Raw genomic sequence first — 22,247 nt, 5'->3', positions numbered from 1 at the left:
ATTTTTCTTATTAAAACTGTTAAATTTTATATGACATAATTTTAAAAAAATTAAATAAAATAACTATTATAAAAATCCAACCAAATACTTTTAAAAGACAGAACATGCATAACGCGCCGCCAATATATATATACATAGAGTACTATTTATATCAAAGACCAGGTATAGGGCAACCATTCTAGTGTCGCTCGTATTATTTTTCTGTCAAATATTTATACTTTTGCTATACTTATAGTTTGTGCTATATAAACATTGATATATTATGTGTCTTCATATCACGTGTGTTTAAATTTTCATGCGATGCTTCAATACATTTTCTGGTATTAACAACAAAAATATATTTCATGGCACTGCTAGCAATTTCTTTAAAAAAGTAAATAAAACAAATAACATGCAACTCTCATTCCATCCCAATTAAAATTGAGTAAATTATATATGAAGAGTACAATATAGTAGAAGACAAATGGACTAATGTAACAATTTCTTCCATTGGAAAAAATCCTTCAAAGCTCCAAACATGAGCAAAAACAGTTAAAGTATAAAACGCAGCTTTTAAGAAACTTTACTTGCATACATGAGAATTGAGGCAAAGTGTAGTTTCCCAACAATGGAAATACCTTGATTTCTGAAAATGCATCCTCACTTCTTCATTTCCCTATCACTTTTTTGTATAACCACTTTCAAAGACTGACTATTTCCTGTGATGACTACAAGATTAAGCACACGATGTATAGATCGAACAGGCTTCTGTTTTCTCCCTCTTTAACCAGGAAGCAAATAGAAGAGGCTCATTTCTCTACGAAAGAATTTTAACTATTTGTATCTTTTTACCCTTTTCTTCTGCTTATAATGTGCAACGGGTTTGTATATTAACATGAGTCGGGTCTGGGATGTGTATATCTACTTAACAAACAACACAACAAGCTAACCCTAGTTGCTCTAACTGGCAACACTCTCTAATGGAGGCCAAGCAATCTCATCATCTGTGTAACCACGAGTGAAGAAATCTGTACAATTCTTTCGGCAACCATGGTTATATGGATTCCGAAACCGTCCTTCAGGGCCATGGAGATACCGATAGCGAATGGCGTTTGATACTTCGTTAGTGGTGATATTCCGAGCTATCTGAATTAGAAAATAAAGGCTATAGTCAAATCATCTTAAATAGAAAGGGGACCTATTTGCTTCCAGTCTTTAATCAAAATCAATTTTGCCATTTCTACATTCCTTAACCAGCCTAAAAAATCTTTAAATAGTCCAGATAAAGGAAAATGGACTCTTCATTTACCTGGGTTGCCTGAATTATGGTCAAAGTTGTAGCAGAAATCAAAACAAGAGCATCCAGAAGGAGAAATGCAACAATACCAGGATGATGATCAATCACAAGATGAATCCATGTTTTACCAGCAGACAATACAGGTATTGCTGTCCATATCCCTAATGACACAGAAATATATTAAATAAGTTGAATAAAAACTAATTCGATCTCAATCACAAAAGGTGACAAAGACTAGAGGCTTATTTGTCTTAATTCACATACTTTGAACTGCAACAAAAGCACCAATGAATGAAGTCAAGGTTCCCATACATATGAAAACAAAGAAATCCCATTTGTTTCTCTGCAAGTGCACGGTAAGTAAAGCAGATAAGGAAAAATAAATTAACAAAAACAGTCAGATTGCAGTATCAGTTTCACCAAGAACATCTTGTTTAAATCATTCAGTATGAGATAAACTAAAATAAAAGAGGGAGGGTTTTTTTTTTGGGGGAATAGTATGTTCCAAACAAATTAAACAAAGATGCTAAAGATGGAATGGATTGTAGCACTTATGTGAAAGCTGGGCCACAGATTGTGTCATAGATGCTCCAAAGTGACATCAATATCATCCTTATATAAATACTCTTATTGATACTAAAAATAACATCTTTCAAATTGAAAACAACTACTAAATATTTAAGAGTCAATAAAAGGTATATGATCTTTACACTCCAATAATGTAAAAAAAAGAGTGATTCATTATATCATTATCTTCCACATTTAGCTCAACACTGATTTCTTTACCTTTCCTACGCAGTTAGATATCCATGGGCAATGATGGTCAAACTGTTCAATACAGTGCTTACAGATAGGACAGTGCTTAGAACGTACAGGTCTTATTATCTGACAGAACAGAGAAAATTGGGTCAAAACAGCATTGCAAGATGAGGAATATCCATGCAGAAAAGCAATAGATGATAACAAGAAAAGGTTCATCCGGAAACCTTGCAGGTAGGGCAAAGCTGATCCCAGTTTCCTGTCCATACAGATGCGTTGTTCAGCTCAATATTCAGCAAGGGATCCTACCAATTGAGAATATAAAAATGGCTCAATTAATAAAAAATAATAGCAAAAGTAAAGAGCTTAAAGTCTTTTTCTTTTTTTAATTCTGCACTGAGTTCTGAAAAGGGAAGTTTGTTCCTTTACAGGCCACAATCCTATGGTCAGTTGATCGAGCTAGAAAATTTTTTTCCTAAGTCTGAAATGTGAAGGAATAAAAATACAGCCGAAAAATCATTTCAGGAGTCTAAGAATCAACTAGATGACATGCTTTAATGCAGATGATATGAACACCATCCTTCTAGTTCCCCTTCAAGTCCAGACAATTAACCAACCAAACTCTTAAGTCTACCTAAGAGCCCACTCCCCTTAACCCAACTCATGCCCCACACAAAAAATTTCTGCATCTCCGAAAGCTAGACCTTTTATACAGTCCACCCTCAAGCTCTTTATTTACGGCATAGAAATGGCTATGCTAGAGAACTTTTAGTCCCTACTTCCCCCTTCTAAATGGGTACAAATAATTCCAATGACACCACAATGGACAGTCTACTTCCCCCTTCACCGTGAATGCTAGAAACAATCATGGCATGTGGAACTGCTAACTGTAAAAACTTTATAGAAAAACAATGCTACTATATGCACCAGGACCCAGCTCACTTAAAAAGTTGCAGTTATTTGTGCCTACCAGATACAGCCTTCTCCACAGTACTCCTTTTATTAATACCTAGCTACTGTTGGAGGATTAAGTTAATAACTAATTACACAAACACTCTCATACCTCTGTATCTTCATAGCCATCTGATCTTCTAGATTTTTTTATATAACCTGGATCTTTGCTGCAGTGAATCGTGAAAGAAAATCAAGAAGAAAGCATAAAAAAGAATTTGGCCAAGAGTCAAAATTTGTTTAAATCAGACAATGGTTTCATTTACAGGTCACAAATTATGAATAAATTTTTTTTTACCTAGTAGTTTAATTTACAGTTCCAAATTTGTCAAATGTTCCAATTTGTCAAAAAAGCCCTTGCCAAGCAAAGCCACATCTAGACTTCTATCAAACAATGCAATGTGCATTATGAACATATAATTGAAAGAGACCAAACATCTATATAATAATATTTCATGCACCAAGCTCCAAAAAGACTACTATATCAAGTAGAAAATCAGAAAAATTAAAACATGTGAAATCAACTCAATGAACATAAAAGTCAGAGCATAAATTATTACCTACAGCACCTGTAGAACATTATCAACGACCCAATACCAAGAGAAACACCAATCCATCCCCAAAGTCCAACAATGGCAGTTACCTTAGGAAGAGTTGGAGCTACATGCAACTTAAAGGGATTATTCATGATCAATGGCAAAAACAAACATGTTGATGGATGAAAGTATAATAATGTACTCACTAGCAAGAACTGAGTTGATGAAGAGGATAATTAGAACAATGATAACACAAAATAATATGGGAGCATAACCAACTTCCCCCATCTTCCCACCATGAATTTTGTCGAACAACCGTTTGCTATTGGCTCTTTCTGCTTTAGACTGAAAATCAAAATAACAAAATATTAAACAGCCACAAAATCTACAAGATTTTTTTAAAAAAATTAAAAGAATGTAACAACAGGGGATATCACTTGGAATGGTTTGAGAATTTGATACAGATATCAACAGTGTAAACCATCTTGTGAACTCCTCTCTAGTCAGACATCAACTGTAGAGCATGAAAAACATTAAACCATGGAACTAATAATACCATTCTATATTTTCATATTCACATTTTATCGGCTGTCGTGATGTTTTATACGGCAAAATTATCTATTGTACATATTCTATTCACATTCTTCATATTTGAAGCCAAACTATCAAGACTCAAACTCCACTACATCTGGCACAAACACACCCCAGAAAGGCAGCACCTAATATTAATGGGTCCGCAAAAATCATAACTAATGAGAATCCAGACACAATACTACTGGCAAGTCCAAATGCTCATTTCCTTATAGAAACCACATTCAGAAACTACAGTCTTCAAAATAAAAATGTAAAAAACACAACTAACAGTACGTACAAGGAGACGGGCAATCTGCCGATGACCTTTATCAGATGCAAGCTTAAGAGGGGTGTTTCCAGCTTTATCTTTTACCAATAATTCCTGCTTTGTGCCTGCATGCACGAGAACCATGCATGCCTCTACATTTCCTCTCAGTGCAGCCCAGTGCAATGGAGTGCAACCTGGCAGCAACGAATATACAAAATCATTAAAAACTTCGTAGTAAAATCAAAGCAATAATTTCCAGCTTAGCACACTAAATAAATTGTAATTATCACAGGTTCAGTTACAAAATAGAAGATTCTCACCACCGTTAAAAATTTAAATCATAAAGATGGTTCCATACGGATTCATCACACAACTACAAAACTTGCATTTGAGACAGTGCAAAAATTAATTATCGCACAGTACCTTCTATGTCTTGTTTCCCTTGAAACGCATCTCGAAATAGAAGCAGTCTAATTGTATCTGAAAATCCCTTGAATGCAGCCCTGTTTAACAAATCATATGAATGAAAATTATAGTTAACAAGCATTCACTACACTTTTCGAAGAAAAGAGCTACTGCAAGAAAACATAAGTACCAAACATCAAAAGCCACTGACATTCAAAACAAAAGTTACGCCTAGAGTGAGGTCCTTTATGGTCAGCCCTATAAGGTACTCTTAACGTATTTGATGGCCTTGTTATTGGCCTCTAGATAGGTAACTGGATGATTGATTTGCAACAGTTGCAGTTATTTGAAGGTTGTGAAGGAAAAAAACAAAATAAAATATAAAAATTAAATAAAAAAAGTAAAGAGATAGAATGAGTAAAAGATATAGAACATGATGTAAGAACTTGACCATTACAAGTTTCATTTAACCCATATAACTTTCGGATCTAATGATGTATAACAAGACCACCAAATTGAACGGTTCATGTGAGAGGACCTCAAAAAATAACACCACAATGAACCTCAACCTAGGCAATGGTATTGCCTCTCCTTGGGTAAAAGAGGTTGGAGCTAGGGACTGGCAATGCAGGTCTCATCCTGCTTGGGAATGTGACTAACATTGACAATGTAACCAGAACCACATGTGAAAGCTTTCATTCTCCCCAGTATGCTACAACAACCAAATATAGGCCACTGCCGATATTGCACCATATTGCGATACCCTTTTAGCACTAGCGTGTTTGTATAGTAGGGGAAAACCTCCTCTTACAAACATGACACCAAATTGCTACACCCTCTTAGTACTGAAAAGCCCCATTCAAAAAGTGATTGTGGTTCATCCACAGCCAACCATAATTGTTTTCCATTCATAAAAGCATAAAGCACAGAGTAGAGCCAAAAATAAAAACATACTACAAACTATATTGAATGAATAATACTACTTATTTGGCTCCGTCCAAAAATGTAATTATTTGCCTATGTTAGACTTGAATGATCTCAAGCTCTAAACCAATAAATAAACATACCAATGAAGTGGCGACCTTCCACAGTTATCAGGTGCATCATATTCAGCGTGATATTTTGCAACAATATGATTTAAGAAGGCTGTTTGCCCATATTGAGCAGCAATATGAACTGCCTGCATTAGAAGAAAAAATGGTTCTGAGATGCACTGCAATAAAAGTAATTACTATTGCATGCATGGCGATGAAAATAGATTAATTTAAGCATAATATCAAACCCCTAGTGCAGTATTTTATTGGAGATACTTGATCCGGAGAGGTATAGGCTTTTAGATTCCCGTTAATAGTTATGGAAAACAAAGAATCAGCAGATAGCGAAAGATAAAAGCAAAAATAATTACACGATAACCATTGAGATCAGCTGCTTCCACCCGAGCTCCATTTTGCAAGAGCACATCTGCCACAGCAATCGAACCCTTAACTGCAGCCCAATGCAGAGCTGTCTGCTGGTTATTGTCAGTTGCATTTACATTTCCACCATGCTTTATTTATATTTTAAAAAAAATAAGTTATTTAAGTCTCAAGAAAAATAAATAAAACCTGCCATAAAGTTTAAAAAAAAAAATTGCATTTACATCGATAATGTACTGAGCAATATCTGAGAAGTTGTTAAGAGCAGCCCACTGAAGGGCGTAATAGCTGTTACCGTCAGGTGTTGCAAGTGGGGCACCATCTTCTTCTACGAATTTTCTCAGTTTGTCAAAATCTCCATAGGCAGAGGCTGAGAAGACGTCGATAATAGCAATTTGTTGAGTAGAGTTTTGTTGTTGGGTTGTTTTCGGTTCTGATTCTGATGGTACCACCTCGATCTCTGAAGAAGCCATGTTCGACAAAACTGAATGGATTTTAATCCAAAAATATTTAGAGTTTTCGGGAAAAAAAATTAGGGATTTAGGGTTTATTAATCCAGCTGGTAGTTGCCATGTTCGATGATGATGACCTGTTTCTGCTTCCTTTTTCTTTCGGGTTTTTTTTTTCCTTTTAGGTATTTAATGAATCTTTTCTTTTTTACAAATGTATTTAATGAGATCATGGTTAAAATAATCATTAGTTACTAACGAAACAAACTATCTTTCCTCCTTTATTGAATCATTAATTATGTCTTAACAAATTATTTTTTAAACTTAATTTTTGACAGATGTGTAGAATTATCTAGAACTATTTTCAAAATGTATATCAACACATTCAAATCTACGCCCTTCTATATTCGCTATAATACCTATGCTAATCGAGCTAAAATTCAATTAGTAAATTGGTATTACAAGTTAAGAGAAAGGATTGTATAAAACTGCGATTCCACGACATCCTTATCCATTTCCAATAGAAAAACGACAAATCAGATTTTTCTCTTGATTTTCAGCTTTTTCCTCCTAAAAAAATTCAAATCAAACTAAAAACACTAAAAGTCAGGAGGAAAAATATTATTTGTCATTCTCCCATTTGAAAGGGATAAGGATGACGTGGAATTACAATTTTATAAAATCCTTTCTCTACAAGTTGAACACCGATTGATTAAGAAAAATTATAGAGATATTATTCTATAATTAATATAAGTTATATTATTTGAAAGTATTTTAATATTTTTATTTTAACAAAAAACCAATAAGAATATGCATAAGTGAGATTTAAACCCGTGTCAATTTAATTAGTAAAATCTTAAATCTATCGGTCAACCAAAACTTCATTTTTATTTTAATTAATTTTAAACCATATGTTTAAACACATATTTGTATTCTAAATTTGTGGCATCCACGCGCATACGTTCGTGATGAGATTTAATATTAATAATGTTGCTAATTTTGTGTCATAAATTAACTCGACACCAACTTAAGATTGATGTATGTATTTAGTATTTTTAATTTGATATGTTTATGTATTTAAATTTTGTTTTACTTACAATTTAATTTGATTTTTTTATTTTAATATCATACATTTTCATATATTAATATTAATTAGTTCTAAACTATACATTTTATTATTTATTATACTTTATTTTTAAATATGTATTTGTATTCTAAATAACGATTTCCACATGCATACACATGTGATAGGATTTTAGTATTATTTATCAATGCGATAATTCTTTTAATTATATAATAAATATATTTATTAGAATTTTATTTAAAAAAATAAAACTTTACGCATATTTTTTGTGATGAGTTGATTGAGTTTTGTTTGGGGTCATTTTCCCATGTACAGAGCAGTGGCGAATCTAGGAGGGCTGGCAAGAGCCTCGCTCCCCCCTAAAATAAAAAATTGTCCATTTAGGTCTCTTAAAATTTTAAATTAGTAATGAATTTACACTTTGGCCCCAAAATGATAAAAAATTAATTTAATCTTTTAAAAATTATAAAGGCTATTAAAATGATAAAATTATATTTTACTATCATAAAAATAAAAGAAAACAAAATTCACTTCTCCCTAATAGAAAGTCAACCAAATAATAACCAATTTCAACTTCTTTCTTTCTTTTTGTTAATTTCCATATTAATGAATGATAATGATATAGATTGATGCAAATTTTCAATTCATATTGATTGTCATCAAGAATCAACAATCAAAATTTCAATGCACATGAATTGAAATTTTGCATCAATCTATATCATTATCATTCATTAATATGAAACATAAATAGGAATTATGGTTAATAATTTGATTATCTCTTTTAATCATATATAATATAACTGCTTTATTATTTTTAAATGGTATGATTTAAAATTTTTCTAAATACAATTTTTATTGAATTTAAAAATTTAAATAATATTCTTTTAAAATTATTAATTAATTTTTTAAGAGAAAGAAATTATATATGATAATTAAAAATTAATTAATGCACTTAAAAAAGGGGATAATGGAGAGGAGAAACTTCTTTCCACAACTCTTTTTCTGTAGCACCCTAAACCCAGCCCGGAAGTTATGGCTGGATCCGCATGCCACATCAAAACGTTAAAAAATTTTCCATTCTAAGTCCGTAAAATCGTACTTGATGTTCAAAAGATTAATTTCATTATAGGTTAAAGTGAATGGAAGTCGTGCACCGGTAGGAAACCGGAAAGAGGTGGTGAGTCCATCGGACTGCTTAAGTACCAAGCTCCCTTCGGATCCAATCTTAGACATGCATACCGCCATTGCCACACCTTAACGTCATGGATATTTCTAGGAAATCGATTTGATTATGTCATTTTTAGAAAAAAATGATTAATTTTGAAAAATACTTTCATTGCGGAAGCTTTACTTGTTGTCGTGTTATTTTGAAATCAATTGTTGTTTTTGAAAACGCGCCCTAAAGCTATCCAATTTCAACAGTTAAAATAAGTAATACCTATCTTAGTAATACATATTAAAACCATCAAAAAATAATTAAGCGGCCTTATTACATTTAAAAGCCCAAAAACTTCAAACGTAAATAAAATGATGTCCAGTTCACAAAAGAAAATCAAACTTTCAGAATGGGTGGCCACTCCGAATTCCCTCACAGCTCCAAGCCCACTATGGTTGGGGATTTCCTGCGTGGATGAAAATAAAATGGGTGAGTTTGGGGAAACTCAGTGTGTAAGGAAAACCCATTCAAAGTCCAAGTCAGCTCAAGCCCATTGGCCTAAGCCCATTCAGGTAACAGTAGTACTAGGCCAGAGCCCTTTTCAGATCACAATAAACTGGGCCTTAGCCCCTTATTCAGATAACAGTATGGTCCATAGGCCCATTTCAAAATACATGCAACATCAGTAAACATATACAAGCCCATTTGGGTAATGAAGAGTACTAGGCCGAGCCCTTTTCAGATTACAATAACGGGCCTTAACCCTTATTCAGATAATAGTATGGCCCATAGGCCCATTTCAAAATACATGCAACATCAAGTAAACATATGCAAGCCCATTTGGGAGACTACTCAACCCACCAACCACTACACTCCACCCGCATCACCATACACTCCATGTGGGGATAGCTCAACCCACCCATTTAACACTCCACAGTTGAGCATTCTTCGCTTTCGATTAACGAAGAATTGAGGCAAAGCCTCCAAGACGTGGACAAGCCACTTTTAGTACTTCCTCCGTCAATATCCCAATCCCATGCATCGATAATAACAACATGGCATGCAATAAATAACAACATCAAACATGCATTTAAGTCAATTTAACCCTAGGGGTATTTTGTAATTAATCTCCTAGGGTAAAACGTAAACTTTCCACTTTTAAAGGTATTTCAGTAATTTATCTATTTTAGGGTTTTCATGCATTTTCCTACTTTTCACGTACTAACGAATCACGCATCGAGGGTTCTTACTGAATTGGGCCGATTGGCCCATCATTCCAATTTTGGCCCATTAAGCCCAAAAATATCGAGGCACGTAAATCATGCACTTTGCAGTCCAAATTTTGCAGCTTACCAAAAACATTAATCGATTTACCTCACGAGCATTCACACACTCGCAAATCTACAAAATACCGGTTTTCGGCATTTCGGCTTTTCGACTTTTGCCGATCTAGACTAAGAAAGAGGGTGTTAGTTACACACCTGTTTCCGACGATATGCTGACGAGATCCACACACGAACTGCCTACAATTGGATTACTAACACGTTAATCTAACTATTCAAATACGAACTACGTATTAACCCCTTACAATATTCAGTCAACCACACTTACATATCATAGTAAGCTTATAAGAAATCAATAAGCAACTCATTAACAAATTTTTGTCAATGTTTACCACATAATCATAATTTCACTGCAAGCTGTCTTCTTGAGCAACAGTCACTAAATCATTTATAACTTGAGCTACGAAACTCCAAATCAAGTTCCGTTAATTTTCCTTGAAAATAGACTCATATATCTTCTATCCATAAAATTTTCAGAATTTTTGGTTTGGCCAATCAATACCAGATTTTTCTCAAAGTTTCGCATGTTTCACTATTTGACTAATCTGACCACTCTTCATTACGAATCAAATTTCTCATTGTACAGAATTCAAAATATGTTCTCGTTTATTTCATTTAAAACTAGACTCAACAAGCTTTAATTTCATAATTTATTAAGCTTCTAATTCATCTCCCACAATTTATGGTGATTTTCCAAAGTCACATTATTGCTGCTGTCCCAAGCAGATTTATTACCAAATCACTCTTTCATACACCTATCTTGCATGCATGTTATTTAAACATGTATATCACCAATCAATCATCACATATCTATGATTTTACTTAAGCATAATCTCCATTTCATCATTTTAAAGCACAACATGTTAGCCGATTTTTCCCTTTAGCATCTAAGGCACATGCATATTCATTTGTTTGGCTCAACTTCACCTATCTTCCATTTTTCATCAAAAGAACATGAAACAACAACCATTTCCTTCATTTTAATTCATGACTAAATGCTCACAACACAACTAAAAATCAAAATATACTTCAAGAGTTAAGGTAGAATCAAGAAGAACTCATGAACCTCAAAATAGAAGCAAGGTACCAAGAACTTACCTTCAATTTTCCTCCTCCTAATGACCGAATACTCAAGAGCTTTCTCCCCTCCTTTCTCTTCTCTAACTTTCAGCTATGATGAACAAAGATGGACAAAACTTTGTTCTTTGTTCTTTTCACCCCTTTTTCTTTTAATAAAACTTCATATTTCATCCATTTAATTCTTTAATACAAAAGACATGATATTCTTATCATGAAACATTTACCTAACCCATTATCATGGAACATTTACCTAACCTATTATCATGGAACATTTACCTAACCTATTATCATGAAACATTTACCTAACCTATTATCAATTTGTATCAATTTGTACCATAAATTATGGATATCAAGTGTACATTTTGTCTACAACAACATGATGGTTAGCCACTTCATGTAAAATGGGAGGTTTGTCATGCAAATCCTCCTATTTTGCACTCCTATTTATTTGGCCATTTCAATTTAGCCTATAGCATTTTCAAACATTTTCACGTAGGTCCTATTTCATAATTTCACCCCTTTTTTTCTTATGGAACAAAAATTAACTAAAATTGTCGGGTTCTATCTTAAGCTTAGGCTTTCTAGAGGACCACTAACATAATTAAACCTATGCCAACATTCACAGGATTCCCAAAAATTGGAGCGTTACATTTTCCTATTGGAACTATAAAATTGCATTAAACTTTTTCTTCCCTTAAAACCATAAAAAAAACCATTAACTAAATTTATTAATGCAATTCCATATACAATTTTTTTTCTCTATTGAAACCTTAAATGTCCAACTCTCCATTTTTTTTCATCTTCTTCTTCTCTTGTTTCCTTCACTGTTGAATAATTTTTCATCATCTTTTTATAGTTTTCTTTGTCTACTAGGTATTATAACAAGTAAACTAAATTCAAAAGTATTTTACCTGATATGGGTGCCGACCGCTACAATACTAACACAAAAAAAAAAAAAATTATATATATATTTTTTGCAGTGCCAACCATATGGATGCCAACACATAATAAAAAAATTATTCTTTTTTAGATTAGGGAATATCTATATTTTTACAAAATACACGTGAAAAAATACAATACATGTGCCCACCATTGTCGTGTCGGCACCAATTTTTTTTTTTAAACCCTCATGCAATCAACAGCTAATGATTGGGGGTGATTGAGTTGGGTGTCGACACCGCTAGATATTGTTCATTTCAAGTCATTCCCATAATTGTTTTTGAAGTTGAGTTATTCTTATAAATATTTAAATATTTATTTTTTATGATGTGACCCTACCAAATTAATAATGAGTGTTGAGGCGAATTATAAGCATAAGGAGAGTTGATTCAACCTGTTAACGACAACGTTAACAAAATAGTATTTAGCATTTAACATTCAATCTATTAATTTAAAAACTTAAAAAAAATTTAAAAGTTAAATTCATTAATTCATTTAATTAATAGAACCATATAATTCAGAGAAAAAAATAGCAAATACTCGTCGTAAATGATGAAGGACAATCTCCATCAACACAACAAATGCTTTAGCCTCAGCATCATTAGAACATTATGATATGTTGACACTTGGCTTTGTCACAACTCAAGTACGATATATTTGAAGTGATTGTAAGCACTTAATACCGTAAGGAAATTAGCTCCAGATGGTCAAAAATGGCGAGTAAAAATTGACAAAAGAATCGAGCATTCACCAAACTAGAGAGGACGATAACAAAATCATCCTTAAAATCACTTGTAAAACTAAGATTACATTCATAAACAAGACTAAAAAATATGATACAAGAGCAGACAAAAACTTCTAAAACTCAAAACTTATTAAATAATGGAAAAATAAATAAAAATATATAAAACTTAAGACAACACAGATCCAAATCGACATGTAAAATCATTTATTATTCTAAAATACTCTCGGAACAGATTAAGAAGTTGATGAAGATCCACCCAATTTCTAAGAAAAACTAATGACGGTCGGTAGAGTTTTAGTGAATGACAGACCCCGTCATCTATTCATCACAACTTATGAAGACAATAAAGATACTCACAAAATAGATCTGTAAATTGAAAAGAAAAAAAATATGTATAATAAATAAAAAGGAAAAAAAAAAAAAGAAAAAATGATTCATAAGAGAGGAAAAAGCCAAGCGATAACCAAACCAAAATTAAGACCGCGGCATAGTAAAACAAAACTAAAAAGAAATTTAGATGGACTTCATTAATCTTTTGTAATACTTCAACCCAAATATATATATAACAAATGAATACGAAATAGATTAGCAAAATAGAATAAATTAATTAATAATTCAAAACAGTTTTACCATATGAATAATGTTTTTCATTATCTTTTAATAATAAATACAATTATTACATTTATATTTTTTTAAACTGACACTATTCAATATTATCTCAAATATAGCTGACTAATTACTATTTATAGATTAAGAACAAATTTTTATTGCATCAACTCAGACTGGTAATCATCCATGTATGAAAACTACCAACTCCCAAACATTCCGGTTCACTGATTGAGGGTCCATCACAATACATAAATCAAACATGGCACCGACAACCATAGCCGCCGCTTCTTCTTGCATGCTCCTCAAAACACCCTTCTCTTTGAAACGCGGCAGCAAGGCTCTTAGCTTCAACAATGGCAGACTATTGTCCAAAAGATTATTTTCTTGCAATGCCATTTATAATTCCCAGGTGCGGATCAAGCGAGAAGGTCAGCCCGAAACTCTAAACTACAGAGTCTTCTTCGAAGATGCTTCGGGCAAGAAGGTATTTTTTTCACTTCGTTTTTTTTTTCTTTTGGGTTCCAAAATCTAGTAATATATGTTTTTAACGGTAATTGAGATTGGGTGGTGGCTTAGATTTCTCCTTGGCATGATGTTCCATTGCATTTGGGAAATGGTGTTTTTAACTTCATTGTTGAGATACCCAAAGAATCAAGTGCAAAAATGGAGGTTGCTACTGTTGAGTTATACACACCCATTAAGCAGGACACAAAGAAGGGCAAGCTTCGATATTACCCGTAAGATTATTTTCAGCACTGATTTTTTCTTGGATGCTTAAACTTTTCCAACAATGATGCAATTAGATTTTGCATTTGACCGTGATTTTTGGAAAAATAAAAATAAAAATTGGGCAATGCCATATTATAGCCATTGAATTTGAAACTTGTCTTGATTTAGATGACCCAAGTTCTTATCTCACCGTAATTTACTGAAAATAACTTTGTTACTTGTCTGCTAAACATCAGAGTGGTTAGTTGAGTTAGCTTCTAGTAGCAGCAAGTGAACTTAGGATATGTAAGATCACAGTTGTATTAAAGCACATTTCAAAATCTTCGGGTGATACTCGATTCGTATGACATGGGAGAGGACCATCTACTTAGTAAATATGAAGTTACAAAGAGTAAGCACATTTATGTAGGATTTTTGTTATTAGAATCTACTTGGTTTCAGCTTCTTGCTATAGATTGTAAGTTTTCATTGTCTATTGAGTTTCTTAGATACTTCAATTTTTAGTAATTCCATTAATTGTCCTCAGCTATAATATAAACTGGAATTATGGATTGCTTCCACAGACATGGGAAGACCCATCTTTTGCAAACTCTGAAGTTGAAGGAGCATTTGGTGATAATGACCCTGGTAATTCTAATCCATGTTTCAATATTTGAAACTTGTAACAGCATTTTCTTCTGTTTTGTTGTGAAAAGTTGCTTGTGAAATCTTGATGTTTTTGTTTCATCGAATCCGTAGTTGACGTTGTTGAGATTGGTGATAGCCGGGGAAAGATTGGTGAAATTCTGAAGGTTAAGCCTTTGGCTGCTTTAGCCATGATTGATGAAGGGGAACTTGACTGGAAAATAGTTGCCATCTCATTAGATGATCCAAGGGCTTCTCTTGTGGATGATGTCAATGATGTTGAGAAGCATTTCCCGGTATTGTTCTCCATAATTTGTTGGGTTTTGTTATAATTTTAAACTCTTAAGTTCATAATGGATCATGCCAACAACAAGAATAGTGAAGCCAGGATCTGATTTTGCTAGCTTATTTTACAATGGCTACCAGCGTTGAAGATGTCAGTGTAACCTGTTATGAAATCGAATTATTTAAACTAGTCTAAGCACAGTCATCTTTCTTACATTTCCCAAATAATTTTGGGTATCCATAAGATGATCTTTTCAGGGGACACTGACCGCAATCAGGAATTGGTTTAGAGATTACAAGATCCCTGATGGAAAACCAGCTAACAATTTTGGTCTTGGCAACAAGGCAGCAAGCAAGGTGTGTATTCGTTTTGTTTCATTTTCCCTACTCGAGTGCCTCTCACCTCCTTCCGGTTTCTGCTCCCTTACGTTATGATGTATAATGGCAGGAATATGCTCTTAAGGTCATTAAAGAGACTAATGAGTCTTGGGCTAAACTTGTCAAAAGATCGATTCCTGCCGGAGACCTTTCACTTGTATAACTACTACTAGGAGCATTGGAGCTAATGCTTCAAACAATGAACTGAACTTTCTTCCCCTTTTTCAAGCAGGTCTTGGTAATCATATAATACTGTTACCGATGCATTTCTTTCTGCTTATTATTTGAACAAGTTAGAATACCTTTTTTAACCAGGACAGCATTTTACATTCATATGGTTGTTCTGTTGTGGATAAGTTCCAAGCACTAGGCTTCGACCTGATGGTTAGAGGTTAGAACCGACAAACCCAAATGAAAAAGGGGTTTTCGTAACCTACATAAGCAACATTCAGTTCCATGTTGTCTAGAACAATGATGGACAATGTAGCGGTTTTGAACGAATAAAATGTAGTTATTACAAATTGCATTTATAAAATGCTATTGTCTCTTGTAAACCTATACAACTCATGGATGATGATCAACTAGCAGAAGAGTCACTTGTTTCTGTAACTCTGGGTTCAAGCAAAGGTGTTGCATTTGATCTATCAACTTCAGTAACTTGTCCTTCACTATCTTCATTGAATCTATCCACACTATGCAGAAATATTCCTGCCATTGCAACATATGTTGTAATTATTCAACCATGGAATTTTCTTACCCTATGAATTAATGCTTTAAATGACCGACATGACATGTCAGAATACCTATAAACCATATTCCAGCTGCTGGAAACAAAATTGATGTTAGAATAAGAGAAGTTTCTCTCCAATTGTTCATAGCGTCCTGCAAAAACCATGTCAGAACAAAGTTATCTGTATATAAAATAGAGAAACCAATTTTTTTGTCAACGCTGATTAAATATGCCAGATCTTTCGATTTTAACTTTTTCACTTTCAAACAATTTAGAAACAAATGTTAATCCATGTCAATTGGACTCTTCATTTTTGCTCAAGTATCCGTATCTAACATTGTACCCAAGAAATTGTTGAAAGACAAACCTGGAGGACCCCCACAAGTGGCGAAGAAGGCACATCACCAAATATGTGAATCGAAACAGTAGAGATAGCCATAGATAATGGCCTCAAACTCGGGTTAACACAGTGGAGACATATGTAATTTACAGGACCCTGAAAAAGGAGGAGTTTAGGAACTTCGTATCAAGTAAGTCTTCAGTTCTAGCTTCATAACATGTCATTTTTATAGTAATGACATAACTACACAAGTGGCAAAACTTTTCAACATCACTGCAAACAAGATTTCTAAGTTTAGTTTACAAATGGAACTCACCATTTAATTCCCATATATCTCAAAACCTTGGTTAACTAGTACTAAAGATGGCAAAACTAAAACAGACAGTTAAGTACACGATCTAAGCTCTGTCACCCTATGATCTAACCTCAATTTTGCATTGGGAAGGAGGTTACCTGAATGGCGAAGACCAGTAGTTCACCAACTGAGAAAAAAGCTAAGAAAGCATACATGTTCTGAAAACAAAAGGCAGTGAAACAAAAGATTGCCCCCAAAAATGTTGTTACAGAGAGAAGCTGCAAAAAAAGAAGAAAAAAGTACAGGGATTATGGTGATGCAGAGCAATCAAGAGAACGGCAACAAGGTGAAAATGTATAATTTACTACTGTATATGCATAAGTACCTACTTTGAAAGCATTGGGGATTGTGGATTTCATCAAATCCAGAACATAGCCTCCTGCTAGTGTGCCCAATATTCCACAGACAATGGTTATTCCTCCAAATATCAGGTCTGCATCACTCTGCAAGAAGACCCTAACTTGAATTTTATCATATCACCAGGTTATTTTGTTCATTTACTTTTGTATGAATCTTGGTCCCATTCAGAATTTATAGATTTGTCCGAGATGACAAATTTTAAACAATAATGGATATCTTAGACGTTAATTTGTGAAGAAGAGAGACGGTCACATTAGCTCTAAAAGCTTACCATATTATAAATTTTGTAACCAGCCTTAGGTCCCCAATAAGAATAAGCACCTAAAACAAAGTTGTATGCACAATAACCTGAAAAATGGCTGCTTTCAAGTTAGTTTATATCCCAAAAAATGAAGTTCTTTGAAGAGTACGTAATTCTGCATGATATGTTTCAGGGATACAATAGCAGAACTTAAAGTGATCTGGACATACCTAAAACATTGACGACATAAACCTTGTCAACCAAGAGTGCTTTTATGTCTTTGATGAATCTTGAAAACTGATTCAAATCAATGCATGTGCATTTCATCCTGTCCAGATAAAGGTTTTGAAGATGTAGTAGTAGTAGTAATGCGTGCAGTAAAAGATACAATGAAACATAGATAATAACCCGACCGAAGCTTGTATGTTTGTCGAGTTACTATTATGTAATAAGAAGTTTCTGCAATAGAATAAGTAGCATAAAAAAAAATGCCTCTCACTTGGAAAACATATGGCTGAATTTTTCCTTCGTGGGTTTTGCACTATGATTTAGAGCCTCTGTATCTTCACCAGGAATAATAAAAATGTTAAGTACATACAATAAGAGATCTTACACATAAGAAACCCAGTTTGGGGGGCAGATCATGAAATGAGGTTCATTTAATGATTAACTTCTGTTGAAACCTGGAATGCACACTTGACAAGAAATTGTGACTAAAAGTAGAAATGGCAAGTAACTCATCAAATTATATTGATCGTAGCATGCAAACACATGAGGGTTAACCGAGCATCAATGCTTCAAACAGATTTTATATACTTCAAGGGTCAAAGCTGGTGGAAGGGGAAACATTACCTCCTAAGCAGATCTTGACAAAAGCACCAAAATTTAATAGATGGTTGGTTCATATTAGATTTTGAAAGTAAAACATTTTAAGGTGATTTATTTATTATAAATCATGATATGTTCTTATATGGTCAATAAAATACAGTTTCAAGAGGGAAGTGCAACAGGAATGTAAATTATGCAGCACCTTGGACTTCCTGTACAGCCATTTCTTCGGAGACCAGTGCTTGTTTAGATTCAGCAGGAGCAAAACCTGTATCACAGAAACGTTAGAAACTATCTGGAAAAGGGTTTGCAGGAAGAATCCTAGTCGGTAGGGATCCGAAGTGCACACCTTTCAAATTCAAAGGTTTCATAACAAAACCCAGAACAGCAAATGGAAGCATCAAAATGGCTTCCACCCAGAATGCAAAACGCCAATTCAAATAAGTGCCAACCTGTTTCAAAAGGAAGTTTGGTTTTCGTTCATCATCTCAAATATAACTTAAGGGAAGAGTACAGTTCTCTTTGTTCTAAACTAGGCAGAGGATAAGGAGATTGCTTCAAATAAGAGAAAAGAAGGCAATAACTATAAAAGAGCTAGTAAACTAAACTTACTAAGCCACCATAAACATAGCCAAGTGCATATCCAGTAGGTATACACATGTAAAATATTGCCAGCCATGCTGTTTTCTGAAACAAAGGAAGGAGAAGGATAAGATTCAAGGGGATGTTACCAACAAGAAACTTTCTGGAAAAAGATGAAATATTAAGTATAGACACAAATTGCATTTGCATAAAATTCCCAAACTTGATAGTTAATAGCAAGATGAATGTGAAGGACATGCATAATTAAACAATAAGATTGAGCTCTTTAAGGCTACTAAAATTTCATAATGGATCATACCAAAACAATTAACTTGTCTTTTTTCAACATCAAAAGCTGAAAATCCTTCTTGCACCCTTTCCGATCATGACAATTTTCGGAAAGGCCTGAATTCCTCAACATTTGGGATAAACTAAATGTCCCTTTTGGCCACATGATCTTAATTCAAATCAATAAGTAAGTCTACCTTAACATACATACATCAACTTTAGGATTCACTTAATAAGGGTCCTGTCATAGATCAGTAATCATTAATCAACATTGCAAGTGCGGTAGTCCAAAAGAGAAGAAAATATTAAACAACTGCAAGAGGTATTAAACTTACTTTAATATGAAACTTCACAAGAAGTTTAGATGAAACTAAAATAGACAAAACAAATGCAAATACCCATATCAATACCGGTAGAGAGCGGGCAGGTATGTCCCCTATTTGTCTCTATATTTCATACGAGAAACCATAGTAGATCAGGCATTAAATTAAGTACTCACAGACCTAACATCCCCACAGTTATTAGAGAGTATATAAATAAAGAAACCTGAGCAATAGGGGCATTGTCATCAATGAAAGGAGCTGCAAGACTGATAAATGAAGCTTCACCAACACCAACTAGCCTAGAAAGAACTAAGATTAGCACAACGATCCTATTACTTATTATCTCAGTGCTAACGTAATCACAGAGTAAACAATAAATGAAGAAAAGGAGAAGTAAGAAATCCACTTACATGCGGCAAATTGTGATGGACCAGAAATTGAATGAAAAGCCACAACCAGCTGTAGCCAAAGTCCATACAGACAAGCCAACTCCAATAAGTCTAAATGGATTGACACTGCAAAATTTTTAAAAATACATAAGGACTCAAACAAAACAATTTAGACCTAATTCATAAAACCTGAAACTTTTCTTGTTATAATCTCAAGTAACTTATATGGAAAACTGTGGTCTTCAAACACCATATTCATCCTGATCAGACCATATCAGACTACAACAAATATTAACACATAACAATTGAACATACCCTGGAAGCAACATTTATCTGACACATGCATGCAAGATTATTTGAAATACAGTAATGATGCTTCTATTAGAAGATAAACAAGAAAAGTATAGCTAAACCAAATGATTGAAACTTAAAAATATGTGGCCCATATTTATACAGCTTATGTGAGTGTGTGTATATATATATTCAATGAGTTTCTGGACTACTGAAGCTCCTTACCTCTTGGCTAACGATGCAAATATGGGAGAAGCCACAAGAAGTCCAACCATAAATGCAGATGACAGAACTCCATCTTCAAAATTGTTCAAATTGAATTCACCCCTATACAGAACAATGAACCCGGATAAGCCGAAGAGTTTAAAGATCTCAAAGAGAAACTGGCATGGTATTTACATCTCAATCAAGTGCATAGAGGTACAAGTTCTCAAGTGAAAAATGGTTCTTATGTCAAGGTAGAGCATCAGAGAATGGATAATAAACTATCAGACATATATGAGATGGTATTGTAAGTCTTTTCTGACAATAAATACATACATTGATCCAAAACTAATTCAGTCTTGTAGTCTAATGCTAAAAAAGAAAAAGAACAAAATCAGACAATATGAATTCCTTAATTTTTGTTTGTGACAAACTAATCTCTCAAGAGGCTCCAATGTCTCCCAATCTGGGGGGAAATTAAACAAATTAATGAGATATCAACCACCAAATGAATCAATAAAAAGAAAAATTGGAATTAGGGTCTCCAAGTCTTACTGTATTCCACTACCAGAAGTGCATGTACCACTGGATGTGCAAGTTCCCAGACTCCCATTGACACCATTGCTAGCTATTGTTCCTCGATCCACATAATTTAACATGTTTATAACACAAAAGATGACTAGCAGCCTGCCAAAAGAAGAAAAAAACCCATAATGTCCAAAGCACCACAATAATTTTCATGCACCATTTGCAAAATCTGCAAACTTCGTTAATCAATCCTAACATTGGCATTAATAAATTTGATCCATAACCCACAGTCATGATATACAACTATTGAATTTAAACAGAAGCTCAATATGCCACTCAACTTGTGTGCTCACTCTTACCTGCATAGCATATTAGAGTTCTACCAGGGGCGCGAATCCTTATGGGGGCTTCCCCCTAATTTTGGAAAGTTAAAATTTTTTTCTTGAAACTTTTAGAAAATTTTATTTCTCCCTTAAAGTTTGTAGAAAATTTTAGTTAGAACCCCTCAAATTTTTGAAAATTCTCATTATACCTTTTAATTTTTTTAAAAATTTTAATTAAGCTGTCTTTAAGTTTTTTTGAAAATTCTTATTGTTCTCACAAAAAATTTAATTAAACTCCCAATTTTTTATTAAAAAAATTTTCATTAAACTCCTGTTATTTTACTATGCCCTCAAAACTTAGTCCTCTGTCACTGAGTTCTACAATCCAGTAGTATGTCTCTATGACAACCAAAAAAGGGAACATCCTTTCCTAGTCATAAAACTCCATATTTGCATAAAGTTCTTCTAAAAAAAAGTGAAAATCTTAAACATCCCGAATGAATGACAAGAAGGAAAATACCTTTGGGTGTGAAAACAAGAGAAATTAAAAGAGAGAGAGAGAGAGAGAATATACCTTTTGGGGGTGAACCAAGAAGGGTGTGGAGCTGATAATGGCACTAAACTGCTAGCCATGTCTGTCTATGGCGAAGCCTTTGGCTCTGTAGAAGAAGCTTGTGATTATCCGGCTCTTCTTCTTGTTTCAGTAACTTAATAATGGAGGTTGTCCGTATCAACGTTGATATTCATAGACTTTTGGGTTGGTTTCAAAGTGATTTTCATCAGCTTTGACTTGCTTTGAAGGGTAGTTACTAAAAGAAAACGAAAAGAAACGGTGAAACGAGTGCCCAAGTTTAAATAAAA

At 33.7% G+C, this 22,247-nt stretch overlaps 3 protein-coding genes and 1 long non-coding RNA gene across 6 annotated transcripts; 1 reads left to right on the top strand and 3 right to left on the bottom strand.

Annotated features, from left to right (window-relative positions):
* Positions 1–378: 378 nt before the first annotated feature.
* On the bottom strand, positions 379–6,838 carry LOC108461149 (probable protein S-acyltransferase 23). The gene is made up of 13 exons (XM_017760875.2): positions 6,408–6,838; positions 6,174–6,314; positions 5,836–5,948; positions 4,787–4,866; positions 4,394–4,557; positions 3,729–3,867; positions 3,547–3,646; positions 3,099–3,156; positions 2,263–2,340; positions 2,063–2,161; positions 1,541–1,619; positions 1,289–1,437; positions 379–1,125 (listed from the first exon to the last, which is right to left on the bottom strand). The coding sequence occupies exons 1-13, from the start codon at positions 6,654–6,656 to the stop codon at positions 940–942; spliced, it is 1,635 nt and encodes a 544-aa protein (XP_017616364.1). The 5' UTR covers positions 6,657–6,838; the 3' UTR covers positions 379–939.
* A 2,255-nt stretch (positions 6,839–9,093) lies between these two features.
* LOC128289368 (uncharacterized) lies at positions 9,094–11,464 on the bottom strand. Its single transcript, XR_008279001.1, has 3 exons — positions 11,314–11,464; positions 10,354–10,395; positions 9,094–9,338 (listed from the first exon to the last, which is right to left on the bottom strand). It is a non-coding gene; the product is annotated as an uncharacterized LOC128289368 (long non-coding RNA).
* Positions 11,465–13,737: 2,273 nt separating this feature from the next.
* Positions 13,738–16,296, top strand: LOC108461116 (soluble inorganic pyrophosphatase 6, chloroplastic-like). 2 transcript variants are annotated; one of them, XR_001867704.2, is made up of 6 exons: positions 13,738–14,072; positions 14,165–14,325; positions 14,844–14,944; positions 15,056–15,237; positions 15,472–15,583; positions 15,675–16,296. XR_001867704.2 is itself a non-coding variant. In XM_017760822.2 (6 exons), the coding sequence occupies exons 1-6, from the start codon at positions 13,848–13,850 to the stop codon at positions 15,765–15,767; spliced, it is 861 nt and encodes a 286-aa protein (XP_017616311.1). In that variant the 5' UTR covers positions 13,738–13,847; the 3' UTR covers positions 15,768–16,296. The 2 variants fall into 2 exon arrangements, 1 of the variants encoding a protein (XP_017616311.1); XM_017760822.2 differs by having other exon boundaries at positions 15,485–15,583.
* Positions 16,028–22,219, bottom strand: LOC108461102 (probable sphingolipid transporter spinster homolog 2). 2 transcript variants are annotated; one of them, XM_017760803.2, is made up of 16 exons: positions 21,961–22,219; positions 21,091–21,222; positions 20,557–20,658; positions 20,062–20,166; positions 19,875–19,950; positions 19,071–19,145; positions 18,808–18,910; positions 18,661–18,726; positions 18,130–18,193; positions 17,861–17,958; positions 17,661–17,737; positions 17,359–17,472; positions 17,128–17,247; positions 16,702–16,830; positions 16,408–16,486; positions 16,028–16,312 (listed from the first exon to the last, which is right to left on the bottom strand). In XM_017760803.2, exons 1-16 carry the CDS (start codon positions 22,017–22,019, stop codon positions 16,182–16,184), a joined length of 1,530 nt encoding a protein of 509 aa, XP_017616292.1. In that variant the 5' UTR covers positions 22,020–22,219; the 3' UTR covers positions 16,028–16,181. The 2 variants fall into 2 exon arrangements, with proteins under 2 accessions (XP_017616292.1, XP_017616299.1); XM_017760810.2 differs by having other exon boundaries at positions 18,130–18,187.
* Between the last annotated feature and the right edge of the window lie 28 nt (positions 22,220–22,247).

Source organism: Gossypium arboreum, chromosome 2, assembly GCF_025698485.1.
Source record: "Gossypium arboreum isolate Shixiya-1 chromosome 2, ASM2569848v2, whole genome shotgun sequence".
Lineage (NCBI taxonomy): Eukaryota > Viridiplantae > Streptophyta > Magnoliopsida > Malvales > Malvaceae > Gossypium > Gossypium arboreum.
The sequence above is the reverse complement of the archived record's forward strand: the minus strand, read 5'-3'. Positions and strand labels throughout refer to the sequence as shown.

Excerpts from the sequence above, each read along its gene's own strand:
- LOC108461149 (XM_017760875.2), bottom strand. The coding sequence starts at position 6,656 with ATGGCTTCTTCAGAGATCGAGGTGGTACCATCAGAATCAGAACCGAAA. Across the intron at positions 5,949-6,173 it reads CTGATCTCAATGGTTATCGT|GCAGTTCATATTGCTGCTCA; the intron begins GTAATTATTTTT and ends CTTCTAATGCAG. Across the intron at positions 2,162-2,262 it reads AGCTTTGCCCTACCTGCAAG|ATAATAAGACCTGTACGTTC; the intron begins GTTTCCGGATGA and ends CTGTTCTGTCAG.
- LOC108461116 (XM_017760822.2), top strand. The coding sequence starts at position 13,848 with ATGGCACCGACAACCATAGCCGCCGCTTCTTCTTGCATGCTCCTCAAA. Across the intron at positions 15,238-15,484 it reads ATGTTGAGAAGCATTTCCCG|GGGACACTGACCGCAATCAG; the intron begins GTATTGTTCTCC and ends TGATCTTTTCAG. Across the intron at positions 15,584-15,674 it reads GCAACAAGGCAGCAAGCAAG|GAATATGCTCTTAAGGTCAT; the intron begins GTGTGTATTCGT and ends GTATAATGGCAG.
- LOC108461102 (XM_017760803.2), bottom strand. The coding sequence starts at position 22,019 with ATGGCTAGCAGTTTAGTGCCATTATCAGCTCCACACCCTTCTTGGTTC. Across the intron at positions 19,951-20,061 it reads TCCATCACAATTTGCCGCAT|GCTAGTTGGTGTTGGTGAAG; the intron begins GTAAGTGGATTT and ends AGTTCTTTCTAG. Across the intron at positions 17,959-18,129 it reads TTCAGCCATATGTTTTCCAA|GATGAAATGCACATGCATTG; the intron begins GTGAGAGGCATT and ends TTATCTGGACAG.